The 17,239-nt window shown below is 49.1% G+C and overlaps 1 protein-coding gene across 2 annotated transcripts in view; it reads left to right on the top strand.

Annotated features, from left to right (window-relative positions):
• The window catches only part of NRG2 (neuregulin 2), a 152,395-nt gene extending 137,984 nt beyond the window's left edge, over positions 1 to 14,411 (top strand). For both annotated transcript variants that reach the window (XM_030503835.1, XM_030503834.1), the window contains 6 exons: positions 583 to 606; positions 4,848 to 4,950; positions 5,853 to 5,976; positions 7,474 to 7,601; positions 9,986 to 10,210; positions 12,022 to 14,411. In XM_030503835.1, the coding sequence (XP_030359695.1) occupies positions 583 to 606; positions 4,848 to 4,950; positions 5,853 to 5,976; positions 7,474 to 7,601; positions 9,986 to 10,210; positions 12,022 to 12,679 (1,262 nt within the window). In that variant the 3' untranslated portion in view covers positions 12,680 to 14,411. The remainder of the gene's footprint in view (positions 1 to 582; positions 607 to 4,847; positions 4,951 to 5,852; positions 5,977 to 7,473; positions 7,602 to 9,985; positions 10,211 to 12,021) is intronic.
• The last annotated feature ends 2,828 nt before the right edge of the window (positions 14,412 to 17,239 follow it).

Here is a 17,239-nt window from a genome sequence, read left to right on the forward strand (position 1 = left end):
CCGAGACCAGGTTTGGGGTGATGGGCAGCAGAAATGTGCTGGCAGGTCTAAGGGCCCCGTGCAAGTACCCATGCATCAGTCTGCCCAGCGCCCTGCTTTGGTGCACAGGTCCCAGGCAGAGATGGGCATGTGAAACCACGCAGGGTTTATTTTGCCTGTAGAAAGTGAGTGAATGGTTTTTACCAGGTTCATGCAGTCGCTATGTGTTTTGACCTGTCAGGAGTACCTTTTTTTTTTCTCTCTTTCTTCCCCCCACCCCACCCCTCCACCCCCTCCAAAGTGTGAATTCCATATCAGGTACTAACAAACATGGCTCATCTCAGAAGAATTCATAATTAACTAAAAGTATTCATAATTAACTTCCACTGCAATTTGTTTGGGTCTTCCTTTACATAAGATAAGCTCTGATGGGAATTTGAAATGCTCTGAAGCATACACTGTCTTTTGTGTAACTGCTGCTGAGCCTACAGAAAAGCTAACCTGCTGTAACTGCACAGTGTGTGTGTTTGTATATTAGAGTTCTCTGACAGACCTGTTTTTCTTTTTCTCTTTCTCTTCCTTGTCTTCTTTCTGCATTGGCAGAGCATCTTGGATTTGAATTAAAGGGTATGGAACAACCATTCATTTATTAATCAGAAGCCATTAAAAGCTGCCACATTATATTTATGGCTTTAATGGGATGATTAAAAAATCAGCTGTTCTGTTCTCTTCCCTGGCACCAAGATAGATGTTTGGCTTGAAAAAAAACAACAAAACAACCAAAACCAAACACAAAATCTAAATGTAAACCTATAAAAACACATGTGTATCTTTAGCAGCACTCTTTTCTTTGTTTCAAGCAGCAGCTATACGTCTCCTCATTCAACATGCTTTTGTGTATTTAACTGAAAAGCTGGAGTTTGTGACCATCCCAAAGGTTGCCAGTAGGCACCACGTGGGAACAGGCAGGCATTGCAGGAATAGGAAGGAAAGTTTTAGGGCTTTCATAGAAATTGCCGCCCTGGATGCACTAGCCTCCAATGGATCCTGTAAGGGTCAGGATGAGCTTTGCTGTTCCTCCTCCCAAAGGTTAGTGGCTTATTTTGGTTCTTGACCAGGAGAAAATTGTTCCAAGAAAGATGACATGAGATGAGTTAGTATAGAAAACAGTGAGCCCAGGAAGGTCAGTAGTCTCCTGTGAGAGTGGAGGGTGTCATTTCTGAGCATTACAGTGACAATCTGAAGTTTGGAAAAACACTGCAGTAACTTAAAGGCTTTTAAAAATATCCCCTTTGGGCAATTACCTGCTCCTGCCCAATTGCTCATAATCATATTATTTTTCTTCCATTCTCCTCAGACTATTTTTAGAAATACATCAAGAATCGCTTGAGTAAGCACCTGGGAAATCAGATTATTGAGGGTAGGTTTCCCTTGAGTGTACAAGCCAACCACAGAGAGGCTGGTCAGATGAGAGCAGAGAGATTTATCTTTGTCACTTAACTTAAAAACACTGAATTACTGAACATGTGAATCTTCACATGAAGACACTAAAACTCCGTATACTAGAGCTATGGGGACACCAGTCTTTCACTTCTGGATTGTAAATTGTCTTCTCAGATCCCCAAGGTGGAGGGACATGCACTAGCTGAAGCTGGAGAAACTTGTCTCTTCTGGTCCTTGCATGCCTGATCCAGCAGGATGGGGTGTATCCACCAGGATGGGTTTCTATCCCCCAGCATCTCTTCCCTGCTGTGGAAAACATTCATTTTGTAGTCAGGTGTTTCAGAGAAAGCGGTGCTGCTAATGCTAATACACTGAAATTAACTTCAAAATTGAGGATTTTTGACATCCCTTTTTTGTTGACCTCTTGTCCTTTCCCTCATCCATTCTCAATGTCATCACAGAACCGCACACATCCTGTTCCCAGCCTGCAGTCGTCTCTTCTCTATCATTCGTCTGTCACTCTCATGTGTTGCTGTGACACCCATGGCTGGACTGTGATTTTGTTGGCATTATGTGGCACCACATGGTTTGTTCATAGTGTTTGCTGCTTAGAGTGACGATGCTGCTGATGAAGATGTGGTGTTTGTACAGCATAGAGACACAAGTGGACAAGTTCTGCTCCAGGACCTTACCTTCTCAAATACAGAATTTTAGTGTGAATTCTCTTATTTTCTTTCTATCATTGTTGAGATGGTTTTGTGCAACATGAAGATACTGTGTTATGGAATATCAGCTTTAACGAGATGTGAGAAACCAAGCTAAATTACTATCAGCAGGTCATTTAACTTGTAGCTTTGCAGCACAGCCTCACACGTCACTGCTTCACATAGCAGAGCTGTCAACTTAAGGCAGAGAGGCTAAATCTGCAGTTCTGATGAACTGAAACGTTCCCTGTGCAATTGAGGTGAAGGTTTGGAACAGTCAGACATGCCAGAGCCAGATGACATGATCATCAGAACAGCGGCTGGGACTTGAGCCTCGGGCAAAAGATTGTGTTATTTAGCTAATAGCTTTGCTTTTTGCTTTTCCTCCCTCCTCCATCATTCAAAGGGAACGATTTATGCTTGGAACAAAAGTCTTTGTAGCAAAAAACATAGCTGGTGAAGGATCTTTGGAAAAATTGGCTTGATGGATGAGTGCGTGGTGAAAACTGACCTGCTCAGGCTTTCTTTTTTTGTAAAAGTAGTTTTTGCTGGGTAGTAGCAAAGTTCTTGCCCGGTGCCATTCGTAACCAGGACATGACCCTGGCTGGTCTTCCTGATCCTGATAAAATCTCTGAAACTCCTGGCTGAAAGAAAGAGCTGGAATCCAGGTCCCAGAGGTGTGCAAGAGCAAGAAAACTTGTCTGCCATGGTTGCAGATGCCTGGAATAGGGCATCTGTGCAATGGGAACATGTCACTGAAGAAGGTGTCTTGCCTCAGAGTGAGCTTTTTCCCCATGCCAGCTCCACATGGTTCCTTGTAATAAAGCACAAGGAGTATAAGGTCAGCCAGCACCTAAATGCTTCTCCATGAGCAGGTCCCAGGCTGTACAGGCTCTGGCTCTGAGGAGGTGCAGCTAACTGGTGAAGCTAACAGTGCAGTAACTTTCAGCTTGAATGAGACCCATGACCTGTTGGTCCACACCATCATGAGTCCGAGAGAGTCTTAGCTGCCTGTAGTGAGTGATGGGATGTTGCCTTCCCGGAGACTCCACCAGCACCCTGAGCACCTCATGAAGCCAGAGGCCAATGAACAAACAAAATGGATGGAAATGTGTTGCTCTATACCGTGGCTTTGCAGCACAGGCACGAAGAAAGCTCTGCTGATTATGTTTTACATCTCCACGCCAGGGCTGTTATTCTCAGCCCTTGTTTAGCAAGTCTTTCTTCATTCCTGTTTTGAGAGTTAGAAAGAGATAAACATTTTTCCTAGCACCTTTTTTTTTTTCTTCTTCCCAAAAATGCTTTTCCCTTCCTAAAACAGCAAGCTGAAATTGGTCTAAATATCCAGTTACCTGGAATGTTTCATTGCTTGCCCCCTGCTTTTTTGCTAAAGTCCAGTCCCAGCGGTTTCTGACACCAGACCTATTTCTTTTCTGGTTTTGTATTTCATTGTCTGGGGCTACCATATAGTCCATTCAAGGTTATTTAGTGTGGCATGGTGAGCACAGCAACCATGGCAGGAGTTTTATTGCCTAATCTATATGAAAAAATATTTCAGTGAATATTAAAGAAGGCACAAATCCCTTTAACATCAACACGTATTATGGGGGCACCAGGACGTCGTTCATAGATGTTGAACTAAAATGCTCATGGCACTGAATCCTTCTCTCAGTCCTCCAGCTGCAGAGCCAGATTGCTTCTGCTGATCTCAGTGGAGATTGCTGGATGTTGCCATGAAGAGCATCTGCTCTGGTGTAGCCACAGAGTAAGAGGTGCCCTTGCCAAGCGGTTGCTGCCTAGGTGTAGTTACACAGCAAGAGGCATCCGAGCGTTGCCTTGGAGCCTTGATTAATGTGAACAATTACCTCACTTCAGCATGGTCTGTCTGGGTTTTGATGCAAGTGACTGACTTTCCTGGTTTGAAAGGCGGTCCGTGACAAATGGTGGTATTCGAGAGAAGCAGCAGTATGCTGCTTGAATTCTGTGTGTGCATCTCAGTTATCTGGTACAATGGAATTAATTGCTTCCTAGGATTTCATTAAAGATCCATAGCTGTGACCAGTTACTGTATTTTAATTACTCCACTCCCTTTTCTTTGTCTTACACACTATCACTTTTCCATCCTCATTCTGCTTTTGGACTGTTTTAGGATGTCCTCTTCAGCACCTGCATGCTTTGGAGCCTGTTGGTTGGTGGTTTCTAGCACACCACAGAGCTCCAGGGCATGCAGCCGCTGCAAGGAAAAGGCATTCTAAGTCAGAGCAGAGAGCCTGTGATGAGAGAGGGCATCACAGGGCATGGGTTTATGTGGTGAGTGGGGGATGCTCAGAGACTTCTTTGTAAGCTACTGAGTTACTGAGAAGGGGGATTTGCAGGAAGGGAGAGGGGAGTCGTGTGGCTGTTTGAGGTTAGTCACTGAGTTATGCTGTGGGAAAAGAAAGCTAGCAGCGTGTCTGAGCACAGAAAGGGTGAGCTACTGAGTAAGGGAGGGCAAAGGAGCAGAGAGGCAAAAGGAGTGAAGGTCTCCTGAGGAATGAGCAAGGTTGGGCCAGCTGGTCTCAGGTTTGGGGCAGCTATTGGAGATGGGCAGTGGATTGGCAGGAAGTCTGACCGAGCCCTATTCTCCATCTCACCCACATGCAGTGCTGGTTCCTGCGCAGCCAGGCGCACCCCTGGTGCTGGAGCCTATTTGTCATTGTGGTTTCTTCTCTCCATTTGCAGAAGCGGAAGAGCTCTACCAGAAGAGAGTTTTAACCATCACGGGAATCTGTGTTGCCTTGCTTGTGGTGGGCATCGTCTGTGTGGTAGCTTATTGTAAAACCAAGTGAGTATGGGTGGTTAAGAGACAACACTGGCCAGAGGTTATGGAAAGCTTTGTGCTTTCACAGTCTTCACCCAAATGTTACTTTAAGGAGGTGCTGTGCTGTGGTGTTCTGAGGAAGGTCTCATGAAGGAGAACAGAGAAGCCACTTACCAGGCTGTGCCTGAGCACGATGTTGTCCTGGGACCATTCGTCCCCTGAATCAGCATCATTTCACCCAGCCAGGTGACGCTCTGTTACTGGGAAAAGCTGGCCCTCAAGGCAGCAGCTCATCTCCTGTCAGCAAAAGCACACTGGGCTATTGTTCAAGAGCTGTGGGCTCAGCTGTGTCCATTTCAGGGATGTTCAGAGTTCTCTTAATGAAACAAGATGCTTGGGGACCTCTTTTATGGCCAGCTTTCCCTGCCTGGACAGCATGTTTTTCCCTAATTTGCCTGCACCTCACCTCAGTTCAGGGTGCTTCTGAGACATGGGGGGTCTTGCAGAGTGGATACCCTGCAAAATAGGCTTTGCCACTTTGTGCTTAATGCAGGACAGGTCGAGTGCCTTGCCACCAAGGCCAAGCCAGGACCTGCTTCTCCTTCTCCCTGCTTTTCTCCTCTGCTCCTAGCACCATAGTGCCCCTGGCTCCACTGCATTGTGCTGAGCCTTGTCTTGCAAGAGGGGACCTTGGACCCAGCTTCCCAAATTGCCCATGATAAGAAACGTTCACCTTTTACAGAAGCAGCAGCAGAAGGTGGTGAATGTTGAATGCCTTGTTTCTTCCTATTTGCAGCTTTCACAAACACCGTTGAAACAAGTGTGTCTGATACTTGCCTTCTCTATCATCTGCATCCCCCAGGTGTCTCTGGGGGGAGAGAGCCCCTTAAGCCTTCCTTATAGATTTTTTCCTTTCTGTTTTAAAGGAAACAAAGAAAACAAATGCATAATCATTTACGTCAGAACATGTGCCCTGCCCATCAGAACAGGAGCCTTGCGAACGGACCGAGCCATCCACGTTTGGATCCCGAGGAAATCCAAATGGCCGATGTAAGACTTTTTGTCTCCATCTCCCTGCTTGTTACTGAGTGCCTGCTTTCTGCCAGAGATTTGACATGGATGTGTGTGCTTACACACCTGTGTGCGTGTGTGTAAGGAGCGAAACACTAACAAACTTGAAAAAAAAGATGAGATTCTTCATAGAAACATTTCCAAAAATGACACCTGAAGTGAAAAGCGATTTTACTTTGAAGCACAGGATGAAAATAGGGCACTTGGAACAGACTTATTTTGATGAATCAAGTGTGATCCTGTTTTTTTTGAGAGAGGTGTTCCTGATGGTGCCTGTTTATTGAGCTATCCCAGCTGCATGCCCAGACCGTGAGCAGCAGGTTGAGGGAGGGGATTCTCTCCCTCTGCTGCACTCTGGGGAGACCCCCCCTGCAGTCCTGATCCAGCTCTGGGGCAACAGCACAAGAGGGACGTGGAGCTGCTGGAGCGAGGCCAGAGGAGGCCCCGGAGCTGCTGCAAGGGCTGGAGCAGCTCTGCTCTGGAGCCAGGCTGAGAGAGCTGGGCTGGGGCAGCCTGGAGAAGAGAAGGCTCCTGAAGGGGAGACCTTAGAGCAGCTCCAGTGCCTAAAGGGGCTCCAGGAAACCTGGAGAGGGGCTTTGGACAAGGGCCTGTAGGGACAGGACAAGGGGAATGGCTTTAACCTGACAGAGGGGAGATTGAGATGAGCTCTGAGGCAGAAGCTCTTCCCTGTGAGGGTGCTGAGGTGCTGGCACAGGGTGCCCAGAGAAGCTGTGGCTGCCCCATCCCTGGCAGTGTTCAAGGCCAGGTTGGACACAGGGGCTTGGAGCAACCTGCTCTAGTGGAAGGTGTCCCTGCCCATGGCAGGAGTTGGAACTGCATGAGATTTAAGGTCCCTTCCAACCCAAACCATGCTTTGATTTTGTGATTGTATGATCAAAATTGGTACAGTGACTCAGTTACAAGCTTTGCTGGGTCAGCCTTTGGATGTTAAAATTTAGCTTGGTTGAATCCCAGACATGAAGGGAAAGGGAATTTCTAAGAACCACATCCCTCTGCCCCCAAAGTACTGACTCCCCCAGAGATCTCAGTGTACCCGTGAAAAGCAGAGCTTGTTGTTAGATGAAGGAATATCTCAGCATAAATATTTGGCTGACACCTGGCATTTCTGTAGGACTCATATGTCTCACTGATCTCGTGTGGTTGTCTTTTTGTTGGTACTCTGTTGGGTGCATAACCTCCATGAGCAGAGATGTTTTTCTGCTCAATAGCTACATGTGGTACCACAGCCCTCTGAGGAGCCCCTTGGCTCTTCTTACCCTTTTGCAGTCCAGATGACACTCTGTGCAAAGTGCAGGGGCAGAGAAGAGCCTCCAGCCTCCTTGTCTCTTTCCAAGGGGTGTGGAGCTATTGGGTTCTCTCAGTCCTCGTCTAATTTCACCAGAAATAATTAAGCCAGCCAAATTTGGCTGTGGCAGCATTTCCGAGCTGATCTGTGTGATTCTTCATCTTTTACAGTATATCTCCAAGAATGTTTCTGCCACCGAGCATGTGATTCGAAGGGAAACAGAGACAACCTTTTCAGGAAGTCACTCCTGCTCCCCATCTCATCACTGCTCCACAGCCACTCCAACGTCCAGCCAGAGGTGATGTATACCATCTTCCCCTGAACTTTCTCCTACTGTTTGCCTTAGGGTGCTATAAGATTCATAGCCAGCAAAAGGTTTTTCTTTCACCTCCCTTTCTTGTTTTCACTTGCTTTTTGGCACTACATTGGTATACAGGCCATGGTGACACTGGCAGTCTTTTCTGGCACAGCTAGTTAGTGAGAGGTGTGGAACGGTGTGGTCCTTGACCTGCAGCGAGGTGCCATCAGGAACCTGCAGCACTGACATAGCTGTGAAGCAGGAGGAAACGAAGTTGTGCTTTCATGCTTTGCACAAACACGAATGGGAGGCTGCATCTAGGAAAGGTTTTGCAAATTGGATTTGCAACCACACTGTATACCTGCAATAATTCATTAAGCTCACACAGGTTGTTTCATGCTTGATATATTTAGAATGTATTTGCCTTGTGGAAAGCAAAGTACACAAACTATCACAAAATGTTTTGGGCAGTTCCTCCAACTTAGGATTTGAGTTGGGAGCCACAGTTTTTCACCAGAAAAAACCCCACTCCTGTGCAATTTATCACAGTCCAGAAAGTTGCATTAGAATTGTAACCTAGAGATTGCCCTAGAGAAAGTCCTGTGCTGGTTTGAGTTTGGATGTCCAGGTTCTTCCTCTTACGTAGCTCCTGTGCTTCTTCCAGTAAGTGACAATGTTTCCGCAGGAGAGCACTTGCCTTTCACAAGTAACTGGAGGTGCAGCGGGGTCAGTGATGTACAGATCACATTGCATTGACTTTTTATAAAGCAAAATGTGTCCTGGCTTGTTTACTTCTTTAGCTCGATGTGTTTGTCTCTGTTTTCCAGGAAGCAATGAATCTTTTCAGCTGAAGCTCAAAGATAGCTCCCAGCAGGTTTCTTCAGGGTTCAGGCATTCATCAGGGATGAGCAAGTACTCTCACAGTACAATGTGTCAGATCAATTTCAGATATTGAACTTAGATTTTCAGGTGAATTCCTCCCCAGAATCCCCTGGCTAGACCTCCAGCAAGTAGAAAGGGAGCCAAGAATGACTTGGTGGGCTGGAAACGGCTGCCTTTGTCCAGAGAAATCCTATTCCTGGTGTGTTTTCTAGGGTTTTTTCAATTTGTGTGCTGCAGCCCAACCCTGAGTAGGTGTGTGCAAGCTTGAGCCAGTTGCACAGAGGCTCCTGTGCCTGCAGAGCTGCACCTTGCTGGCTTCCCGTGCTCACTTCAAAGCCCTGGGAACCTGGGGCCACCTCTGGGAACCTCCTGAAGATGCTAAGATTGTGTCTGGGGGGCAGCATTAACCCACCACAGCTATGGGGAGGCACCTACCTCGCATAGCCTCTGGTCCTGGCTACCTGACACCTAATCTTCCTGAGTCAAGTGCAGCAAGCAGGTGTTTCTTGAAGTCATGCCAGAGGCAAAATACTGGCATAATCAGGCTCCATTTTACTCGATGCACGCCTCTAATGAGGATGCCGTTTGAAGTTATAAATGTGTGGTGGTTGCAGCCAAGCGTGTGCCTGGAGCCATCAATAATTAACAAGTTCTTGGGAAGTCTTAATGAGGGCTGCTGTCCTCTGCAACCCCCCACCCCAAATCCTCTGCCAGCACAGCTCCATCTGCTGCAGTTTGGGAGTTCAGAGCTTTTGCTGTAACAGGCAACATATTTCTGCTATGGAGGAGGGTCAGCCTGTGGCCATAGTGTGAGTGGACCGGTGTGCACATGGCCCCTGGCATCCCCAGAGAGCCCTTGTGGAATGTCTTCTTTTTACCAAGACTAGGGCAGATGGAGCTCCAAGTGCTCAGCAAGGTCTATCCAATGTATCATAGCTTTTGCCTAGCACATTGCTGCCAAATCTTGTATAAACCAGTGGAAACTGAACATCCAGACCTACCTTTGGTATGCTTTTCTCTGCTGATAGAGAAGCAATTTTGAGTGGGGTTTTTGTTTTTTTCTGGCTCCTTTCTGGTAGCATTTCTGAAGGGGCTGTCACTTGGCAATGCAGATGGCACATCTGAAGATCCTTTGCAGACTTGCCTTGGCACGGCCAGTGCATTGCTCCACACCCAGAATACTTCACAAGCACAAAGCAGAATTGCCCTGGCCGCCATCCAGAGGCTGCCCCATCCTATCACCAGCTGTCAGGAGGTGGTGTGATAAATACCTAGAATGCACTGGTTTGCCTTTACTCTCTAATCATATCTCCAGGAAGTAGGAAAAGCAGCTCAAAGGCAGGGTTAGGAAGCTGGGCAGCCCTGCCCAAATGTATCCTAGTGAGAGAGATAAAGGGGGTGCCAGTGCAGAGCAAAGTGTGAGCTGTACCTGCATGCAGCTCTTTGGAGAAGACCTCAATGGGGATTCCTTGCTCACTGTCCATTTCGGGTTTGGTCCACAGACATGAAAGCCACACCTGGAGCTTGGAGCGGACGGAGAGTCTGACTTCAGATTCCCAGTCTGGGATAATGCTGTCCTCGGTGGGAACCAGTAAATGCAACAGCCCTGCGTGCGTGGAGGCACGGGCTCGCCGCGGGGCCACCTTCTGCATTGAGGACTCACGGAGGCCCATGACACAGTATCGTGACTCGGTGGATTCTCTGCGGGACTCACCACACAGCGAGAGGTCAGACCCCACTGCTTGGTGCTGCTCTGGCACGGCAGAGGCGAGTTGTGCCTGTGTGCCACACACAAAAATGACTGCCCAGCAGTGGTAGCATTGGCGAAATGCCAGCTCTGGTCCTACCAGAGGAAGCCACTACCCCAGGAGGCCACTCTGGTAGGGGAGCAGCAAACACTGCACCCTGCCCACATGGTGACAAAGTAGGTTTGGAGCACAGGGGTGGCAGGAGCAGAAAATACCTGTCTGCAGTCTGCAACTGGTGAAGAAAACCTGGCTGAGAGCAGCTCAGTGGGCTGCCAGCTCAAGCAGGGTCTGGCCTTCAGGTATATCATAGAATCATAGAATCATAGAACCGTAAGGGTTGGAAAGGACCTTAAGATCATCTAGTTCCAACCCCCCTGCCATGGGCAGGGACACCTTGCCCTAAACCACGTGGTTCAAGGCTCTGTCCAACCTGGCCTTGAACACCGCCAGGGATGGAGCATCCACAACCTCCCTGGGCAACCCATTCCAGTGCTTCACCACCCTCACTGTAAAGAACTTCTTCCTTATATCTAGTCTAAACTTCCCCTGTTTAAGTTTGAACCCATTACCCCTTGTCCTACCACTACAGTCCCTAAGGAAGAGTGCCTCCCCAGCATCCTTGTAGACCCCCTTCAGATACTGAAAGGCTGCTATGAGGTCACCATGCACCCTTCTCTTCTCCAGGCTGAACAGCCCCAACTCTCTCAGCCTGTCTTCATACGGGAGGTGCTCCAGCCCTCTATGGGGGAGAGATGCGCATCCTCAGTGTAGTTCTGGATGGCCTGATGAGCAGGGGTGCTGAATGTGGGCACGGCCTTGGGACAGGGCTCTGTACGACCCAGCCTTCGGGGGAATGCAACTGCAGAGCTGAGACACCATCAGCCAGTAAAAGGCAGCAACCGTCATCCTCTTCCTGGGTCTGGTTCCTCATGGTGCAGAAGTGCATCTCCACCCTTGCTCCGGCCCTTTGCGGGTAGCCATGGGCAACCCTGGGTGGCCACATGGACACTTCCAGACAGTGGGACTTGTCCATGGGGCAGAGGAGAAAGGCAGCACCTACTTCTCTCTCATTCCTCTCCCTGGTCCATTCAGGTGGGCTGAACCAGCTTCTACAGGCATCTTGTACTTCACAGGACACATGGGAAAAAGGCACAGGATGAGCCAGGGAGCCTGGGCAGCCTGAAGTGAGCAGAGACACCCACTGGCACTATAGAGAGGAAATGACAGTGCTCCTTAGAAAGAGGTAATGCCGAAGGAAGTGCTGTTTGGAGAGGGGCTGGACCAGGCCTGAGCTGCCACACTGATGTTATCACTAGAGTAGATGAAAGCAGTAGATGCCTTTTAGAGACACAAGGTTTTTGCTAAGCCAGAGGAAACAATGCCCAGGCTTTCCCCATCTGTGGCCTGAACAGGGGGAGGGAATTTTGGGGACCTTCCTCAGTGCAAGCCTGACAGCTCCAGGGGGAACAGAAAGCAGCCGTCAGGCAGATGAGAAGCAGGGAAGTCTGCTGGGAGATGGTACAAGGTTTGAAGTGATGCAGGGTGGGAATTGCGCACCAGATCCCTTGGGAGAGGCAGTCCTGGGATGCATGGTGCATGGTGCCCAAGCACCCACCGAAGCCATCCTCCCTCAGCACAGCAGTTCAAGGTCTCTCTATCTGGTTCTGCAGGAGATGCCAAGCTCCAGGATCATGTGCACTGGAGCCCACATGGGTGTTCAGCAGAGCACAGGCTCAGCTGGAGGCTTTGGGCGTTGTTTGGTGTCTAAACGGAGGTGTTACTTCTCTCAGGTACGTGTCGGCGCTGACCACACCAGCACGCCTGTCGCCTGTCGACTTCCACTACTCAATGGCCGCGCAGGTGCCCACCTTCGAGATCACGTCCCCCAACTCGGCGCACGCTGTCTCCCTGCCGCCGGCGGCCCCCATCAGCTTCCGCGTGGAGGAGCAGCAGCCCCTGCTGCGGCGGTACCAGCTCCCCTTCCAGGACACGCAGCGGTACGACAGCTACTACCAAAGGAAGACCTACCTAAACGACAGCATGGGGAGCCTGCCCTCCAGCCCCTTCCGCATCACAGAGGACGATGAGTACGAGACGACGCAGGAGTACGTCACAGCGCTAGAGCAGCCAAAGAAAACAGCCAGCAGCAACAGGCGGTGGAAAAAATCCAAACTGAACGGGCACATCCCTCACAGAGCCAGAGCCGTCCGGGACTCCTTCTCCTTGAGCAGCGCCTCTTACAGTGAGTCTGACGAGGAGCTGGTGGCCGAGAGCACGCCATTCCTAAGCACTCAGAACAATGAGGTGGTGCACACAGGGTCGCCGCCGCTGCACCGGCCGGGTGACAGCCGGACTCACTACTCCTGCAGCAGGCACAGCGCGCCCGGGGAGAGCGGGCGCAGCAGCCTGGCGCACACGACGCCCAAACCCGACCCGGATCCTCTCTAGGCACCTCTCAGACTTGTGCACCCGCAGACGTGAGCTGTACGGAGGAGGCCAAGGAGGGGAGATGAGACAAAACAAAGATAAATATTTTTATTTTATATAAAAGAAGGGGGAAAAAAAAAATTATAACAAATAAAATGTTTTATTTTCATTTTAGCAAAGTTGTCTTATAATAGCTAACGACAATGACTTTTTTATAAGGAATCTCTATTTATATGTAATGTCTTGATTTACAGCTTCCAATAAAAAAAAAAAAAGTTTAAAAAAAAAAAAAAGAAAACAATAAAGTTAAAAAAAAAGTGGGCCAATTTTTGACTACTTAAAAATAGAAAAACAAAACTATCGTGGTGCCTTTTGCTGTATGCTAGTGCTGGGATTCATGCCGAGGATTCTGTTTCAGTAGCATTTTCTAAGATCATAGATTTTTGTTTGGGAGACAACCTGTCACAAGGGCGCTCTTCCGTTGGAAGAAAGCAGCCTCGCCACTTTGCCCTGTACCCTGCTATTAATGATCTTATTCTTTAAGGTATTGTTTAAACACACATCAAGGACATGAGTGGGAGCATTGCCATTATCATGTCTAATGGGGATCTGTCTTGCCCTGTAAAATACTTGTATTTTCACTTAAATCAGGAGAAAAAGAAAGCCAACAGCACCATACTGGAATGGAGAAGTGATGCTTCTTTTGCCACACAGGTAGGGAGAGAAAATACAGTCGCGCAGCAGCAGCAGCCCTTACAGGATATCTCTCAGCCTTTGGCCATTTCACCTGTGGGTCTCAAGTTGGGTTGGCACAGGTTTGTAGTCAGACAAGGCAGATGCCCATGTGAACATGGTGAGATAATGCCCCGTCGTGTAAGGTTGAGCCCAGTTCACTGCCCTGGCAGGCAGACGGCACGGTGTGGTGATCCCAACAGAGCGGTGGTGCTGTACTGGTGCCGTGCCGACCACAGCATTGCCTTCATGGAGTGGTGTAGCTGCAGCGTGGTGTTGCCATAGGGCTGCCAAGGCTGTGGTGTCCCAGACACCATGGTTCAGGTGGTTCTGGGAGGATACGTGGAAGTGGCCCCATGGTGCAGCACGGCCAAGGCTCGCCCTGGTTGCCATGCCAGCCCACTGCCAGCCGTGCTGCCTGGGGTTTGGCAGGAGCCAAAGCTCTGCTTGTCACCCCTGTGCTGGCCGGATGGGCCCCGCATGGGGCAGCCCAGCAAGCGGATTCCTCTGTGCTGTGTGCTGTAAAGACAGTTGTTATCGTCACATCTTGCCACCAGTGATGGACGTCGTGTTTCCAAGCTTGGAGCAGCTCTGGCCATCGGCTCTGTGGTGCAAAGAGACAGTCCTGCGTGTCCAGGCAGCAGAGCATCCCCATGGAAGTGCCCCTCTCTCCTCAGTTCTCTGCAGCAAACCTGTTTACATTGTAGCCTGACTTTTTTCTTTTTATATTTTTACTTCTGCATGTCCTTTGCATTTCAGATACTGTAGATTGGATGCATGGTGAAGCTGTGACTGAGAAGATAATACAACAACTGACAGTGTATTATTTCATTTAACTTTTAGCAATAAAGTAACTAAACCCTCTATTCCTCACCCATGATGAGGTCAGATATAGAAAACTCTGCTAATTTGTCATAAGATGATAGTCAAAGTTTGCTCTGGATTGTCTGAATGTCAGAACTCTCGACTGTTTAACACTTGAACATTTTTTATATTATAAATAAAATAAGAAATAACAAGCTGTGGGCTGCATTAATCGCAGGCAATTTGGGGAAGCAAATGGGGAGCTGGTACCATACACACAGTCTTGAGGTTGGAAGGGACTTCTGGACGTCATCTGCTCTAATTCCCCTTCTCAACCAGCTCACCCACATCTAGTTGCCCAGGACTGTGTCAGGTCAGGTTTTGAGAATCTCCAGGGGTGGTGACACCACAACTTCTTCGGGAAATCTCTGCCAGTGCTTGGTAACCCTCAAAGCAAAAAAGTGTCGTCTTGCGTTCAGACTGAATTTCCTGGGTTTTTAATTTGTGTGCCCATTGCCTCTGGTCCTGTCACTGGACACTAGCGAGAAGAGTCCAGCTCCTTCTTCTTCATTGCCTCCCATCAGGTATTTATACACATAGATAGGAGCCCCCTGAGCCTCCTGTTCTCCAGGCTGAACAGTCCCAGCTCTCTCAGCCTCTCCTCACACAAGCATCTTTAAGCCTGTAGAGACCCAGAGGCTGGTATTTTTCTACCTGGCATGGACATTTTACCTGTGTCTGCTCTGGAGCCAGGCTGAGAGAGCTGGGCTGGTTGAGCCTGGAGAAGAGAAGGCTCCGGGGAGCCCTTATTGTGGCCTTTTGGTACTTTAAGGGGGCTTATAAGAAAGCAGGAACAGACTTTTTAGTAGTGCCTGTTGCAATAGGACAGGGGGTAATAGTCTTAAACTAGATTCAGACTAAATATATGTGGAAGAAATATTTTTTTTATGATAAGGCTGTAGAAACACTGGCACAGGTTGCCTAAGAGAAGTGGGAGATGCCCCATTCCTGGCAGTGTTCAAGGCCAGATAGGATGGTGCTCTGCGCAGCCGGATATAGCTGAAGATGTCCCCACAGATGGGTTGGACTAGATGAGCTTTAAAAGTCCCTTCCAACCCACACCATCCTATAAGTCTACCTAGGGCTGGCACAGCAGCATCTGCATTACAAGAAGGCTGGAGCTCCTGGGCCTCCTGCTGAGCTGCAGAGCTGTGGGGTGTGCTCAGCGCTCAGTGCGGCTGATCCACACCAGGCATCACCATCACAATCAGCTCACAAGGTCCCTTGGAAAGGCACTGTGGGTTTGCCCAGCGCTGCCCCATGCAGAGGGATGCTCTGTGGTTCGCAGGGATCTGTGATGCTTTGCATCTGCTGAGACACAGCGAGCTTTAAGCCATGGCAGCCTCGTGATTTCTTGTAGTGATTTCTTGTTCAACATGCCCCTTGATTCCCATAATTATGTTCTATATTTGGAGGGACTTACACTACTTCAATTTTCTCTCCAATTGCCTCTGAAGGAAGCCTGTACCTCTCTCCTTTTTCCCTGACTGGTTTATTTTTAGACCCCTCATTTCCATCCATGTGTATTCCTAGGTTTTGGCTGTAAACATTTTGCAGCAATTTTCACAGGTGGGGGCAGCCTCTTGCCAGCTCTGTTCCACACGTATGATGCCTTTGCCACCCTTCCCAGAGGGGAAGGAATTGCTCTGCTGACACAGATGGGGTGATGCAAGCAGGAGAGGAGCATCAGATCCTGACTTTGGGATTGCAAAGCCTCCAAAATGTACCTGTAAAGTGAATTTGGTGTCAGGTTGTGGCCGGGAGAAGGGGCTTGGCAGGAAGGTCAGGCTGCACCAGCACTGCCAGGGGATGCTGTCCGAGCCCCACAGCTGCCTGCTGGAGGGGCTGGCACAAGCTGGGGCATTTGGGTACTTCAGTGAGGAGAGAAACATGCGGCTGCTTAATTCCTCTGAGATGCTGCTCTTCTCTCTTGTGGGTGGCTGAGTCCTTCACCTCCAGGGAGGGAAAGAAGGAGAAAAAAAGCATTTTCTTCCTGGTCACAACCTGAGGCTGCAGGTTGGTCAAACAAGGTAATTTGGCTGCTCAGCACATCTCCACATGCGTATGCATCCCGATCAGTACTTGCACATCAGGGCAAACTGCTGGTTGTCAATCAGTGCAAGTTTAACTCTCCTATCTCTCTTGCCAAGGGCTGTTTAACACCATCTGCCACCCCTTTCCACATCCATTGTGTGGTGAGTCTCATAGGTCTGAGACCCTTTCCTGGTGCCCAGATGAGAGTTCACAAGATCCTGCTTTTCCCTGCAACTTACTCCCAGCTGAGAATGGCAGCCTGGCACCTTCAGCATGAAGAACTGAGCTGCCCTTGGTGGTTTCTTCAAGCACACTGGAGATGTTGCTGCCTGCTGGAGGGGACAGTCAGAAAGGACAGGCTGAGGTACAACATATTACCTGGGATTTTGGTGAGGATTTGGCTTTCTCCCAGGCTTTCGTGGTGTGAGTCTGGGCACTAGATGCTTCATGGGTGTAGCAGCATCTTAGAGATCTTCAGTGCAAGGGATGTCTGCAAGGTACCTGACACAGCAAAGCACATGATGCCTCAGAGAAACAGCCATGACACTCAGTGTAGTCCTGGGCTCCTCTGGGAACAGTTCCCAGGACATCCCCCCCCCCAATGCAGATGTTGGTATCTTTCTCCTCCCATAAACCTCTAGGTTGCATGTGGACAGACAGATGTGGGATGCACCAGGCAGAGTGAAATGTTACCTGAATGTGTTCTCAAAGCAGCCCATCTGTCCAGGCTTGCTCCATGGGTGAGCCATCCATCCAGAGCATGGGCAGGCACCCAGGAGGATGGGTGAGCTGGTACCCACTCGTGGAAAGGCATTGTGATTTTCCAGCACTGTCTGTCCATAGGAACCTGATTTCCATGTGGCACTGGTGGAGATGTGTGCCAGCCCAGCCATTCAGTGCCGGGAAGTCTGGGACCAATCCAGTGCATGGTGGAACTGTACTTCAGATCAG

This window comes from Strigops habroptila, chromosome 12 (assembly GCF_004027225.2).
Source record: "Strigops habroptila isolate Jane chromosome 12, bStrHab1.2.pri, whole genome shotgun sequence".
In the NCBI taxonomy this organism is placed as follows: domain Eukaryota; kingdom Metazoa; phylum Chordata; class Aves; order Psittaciformes; family Psittacidae; genus Strigops; species Strigops habroptila.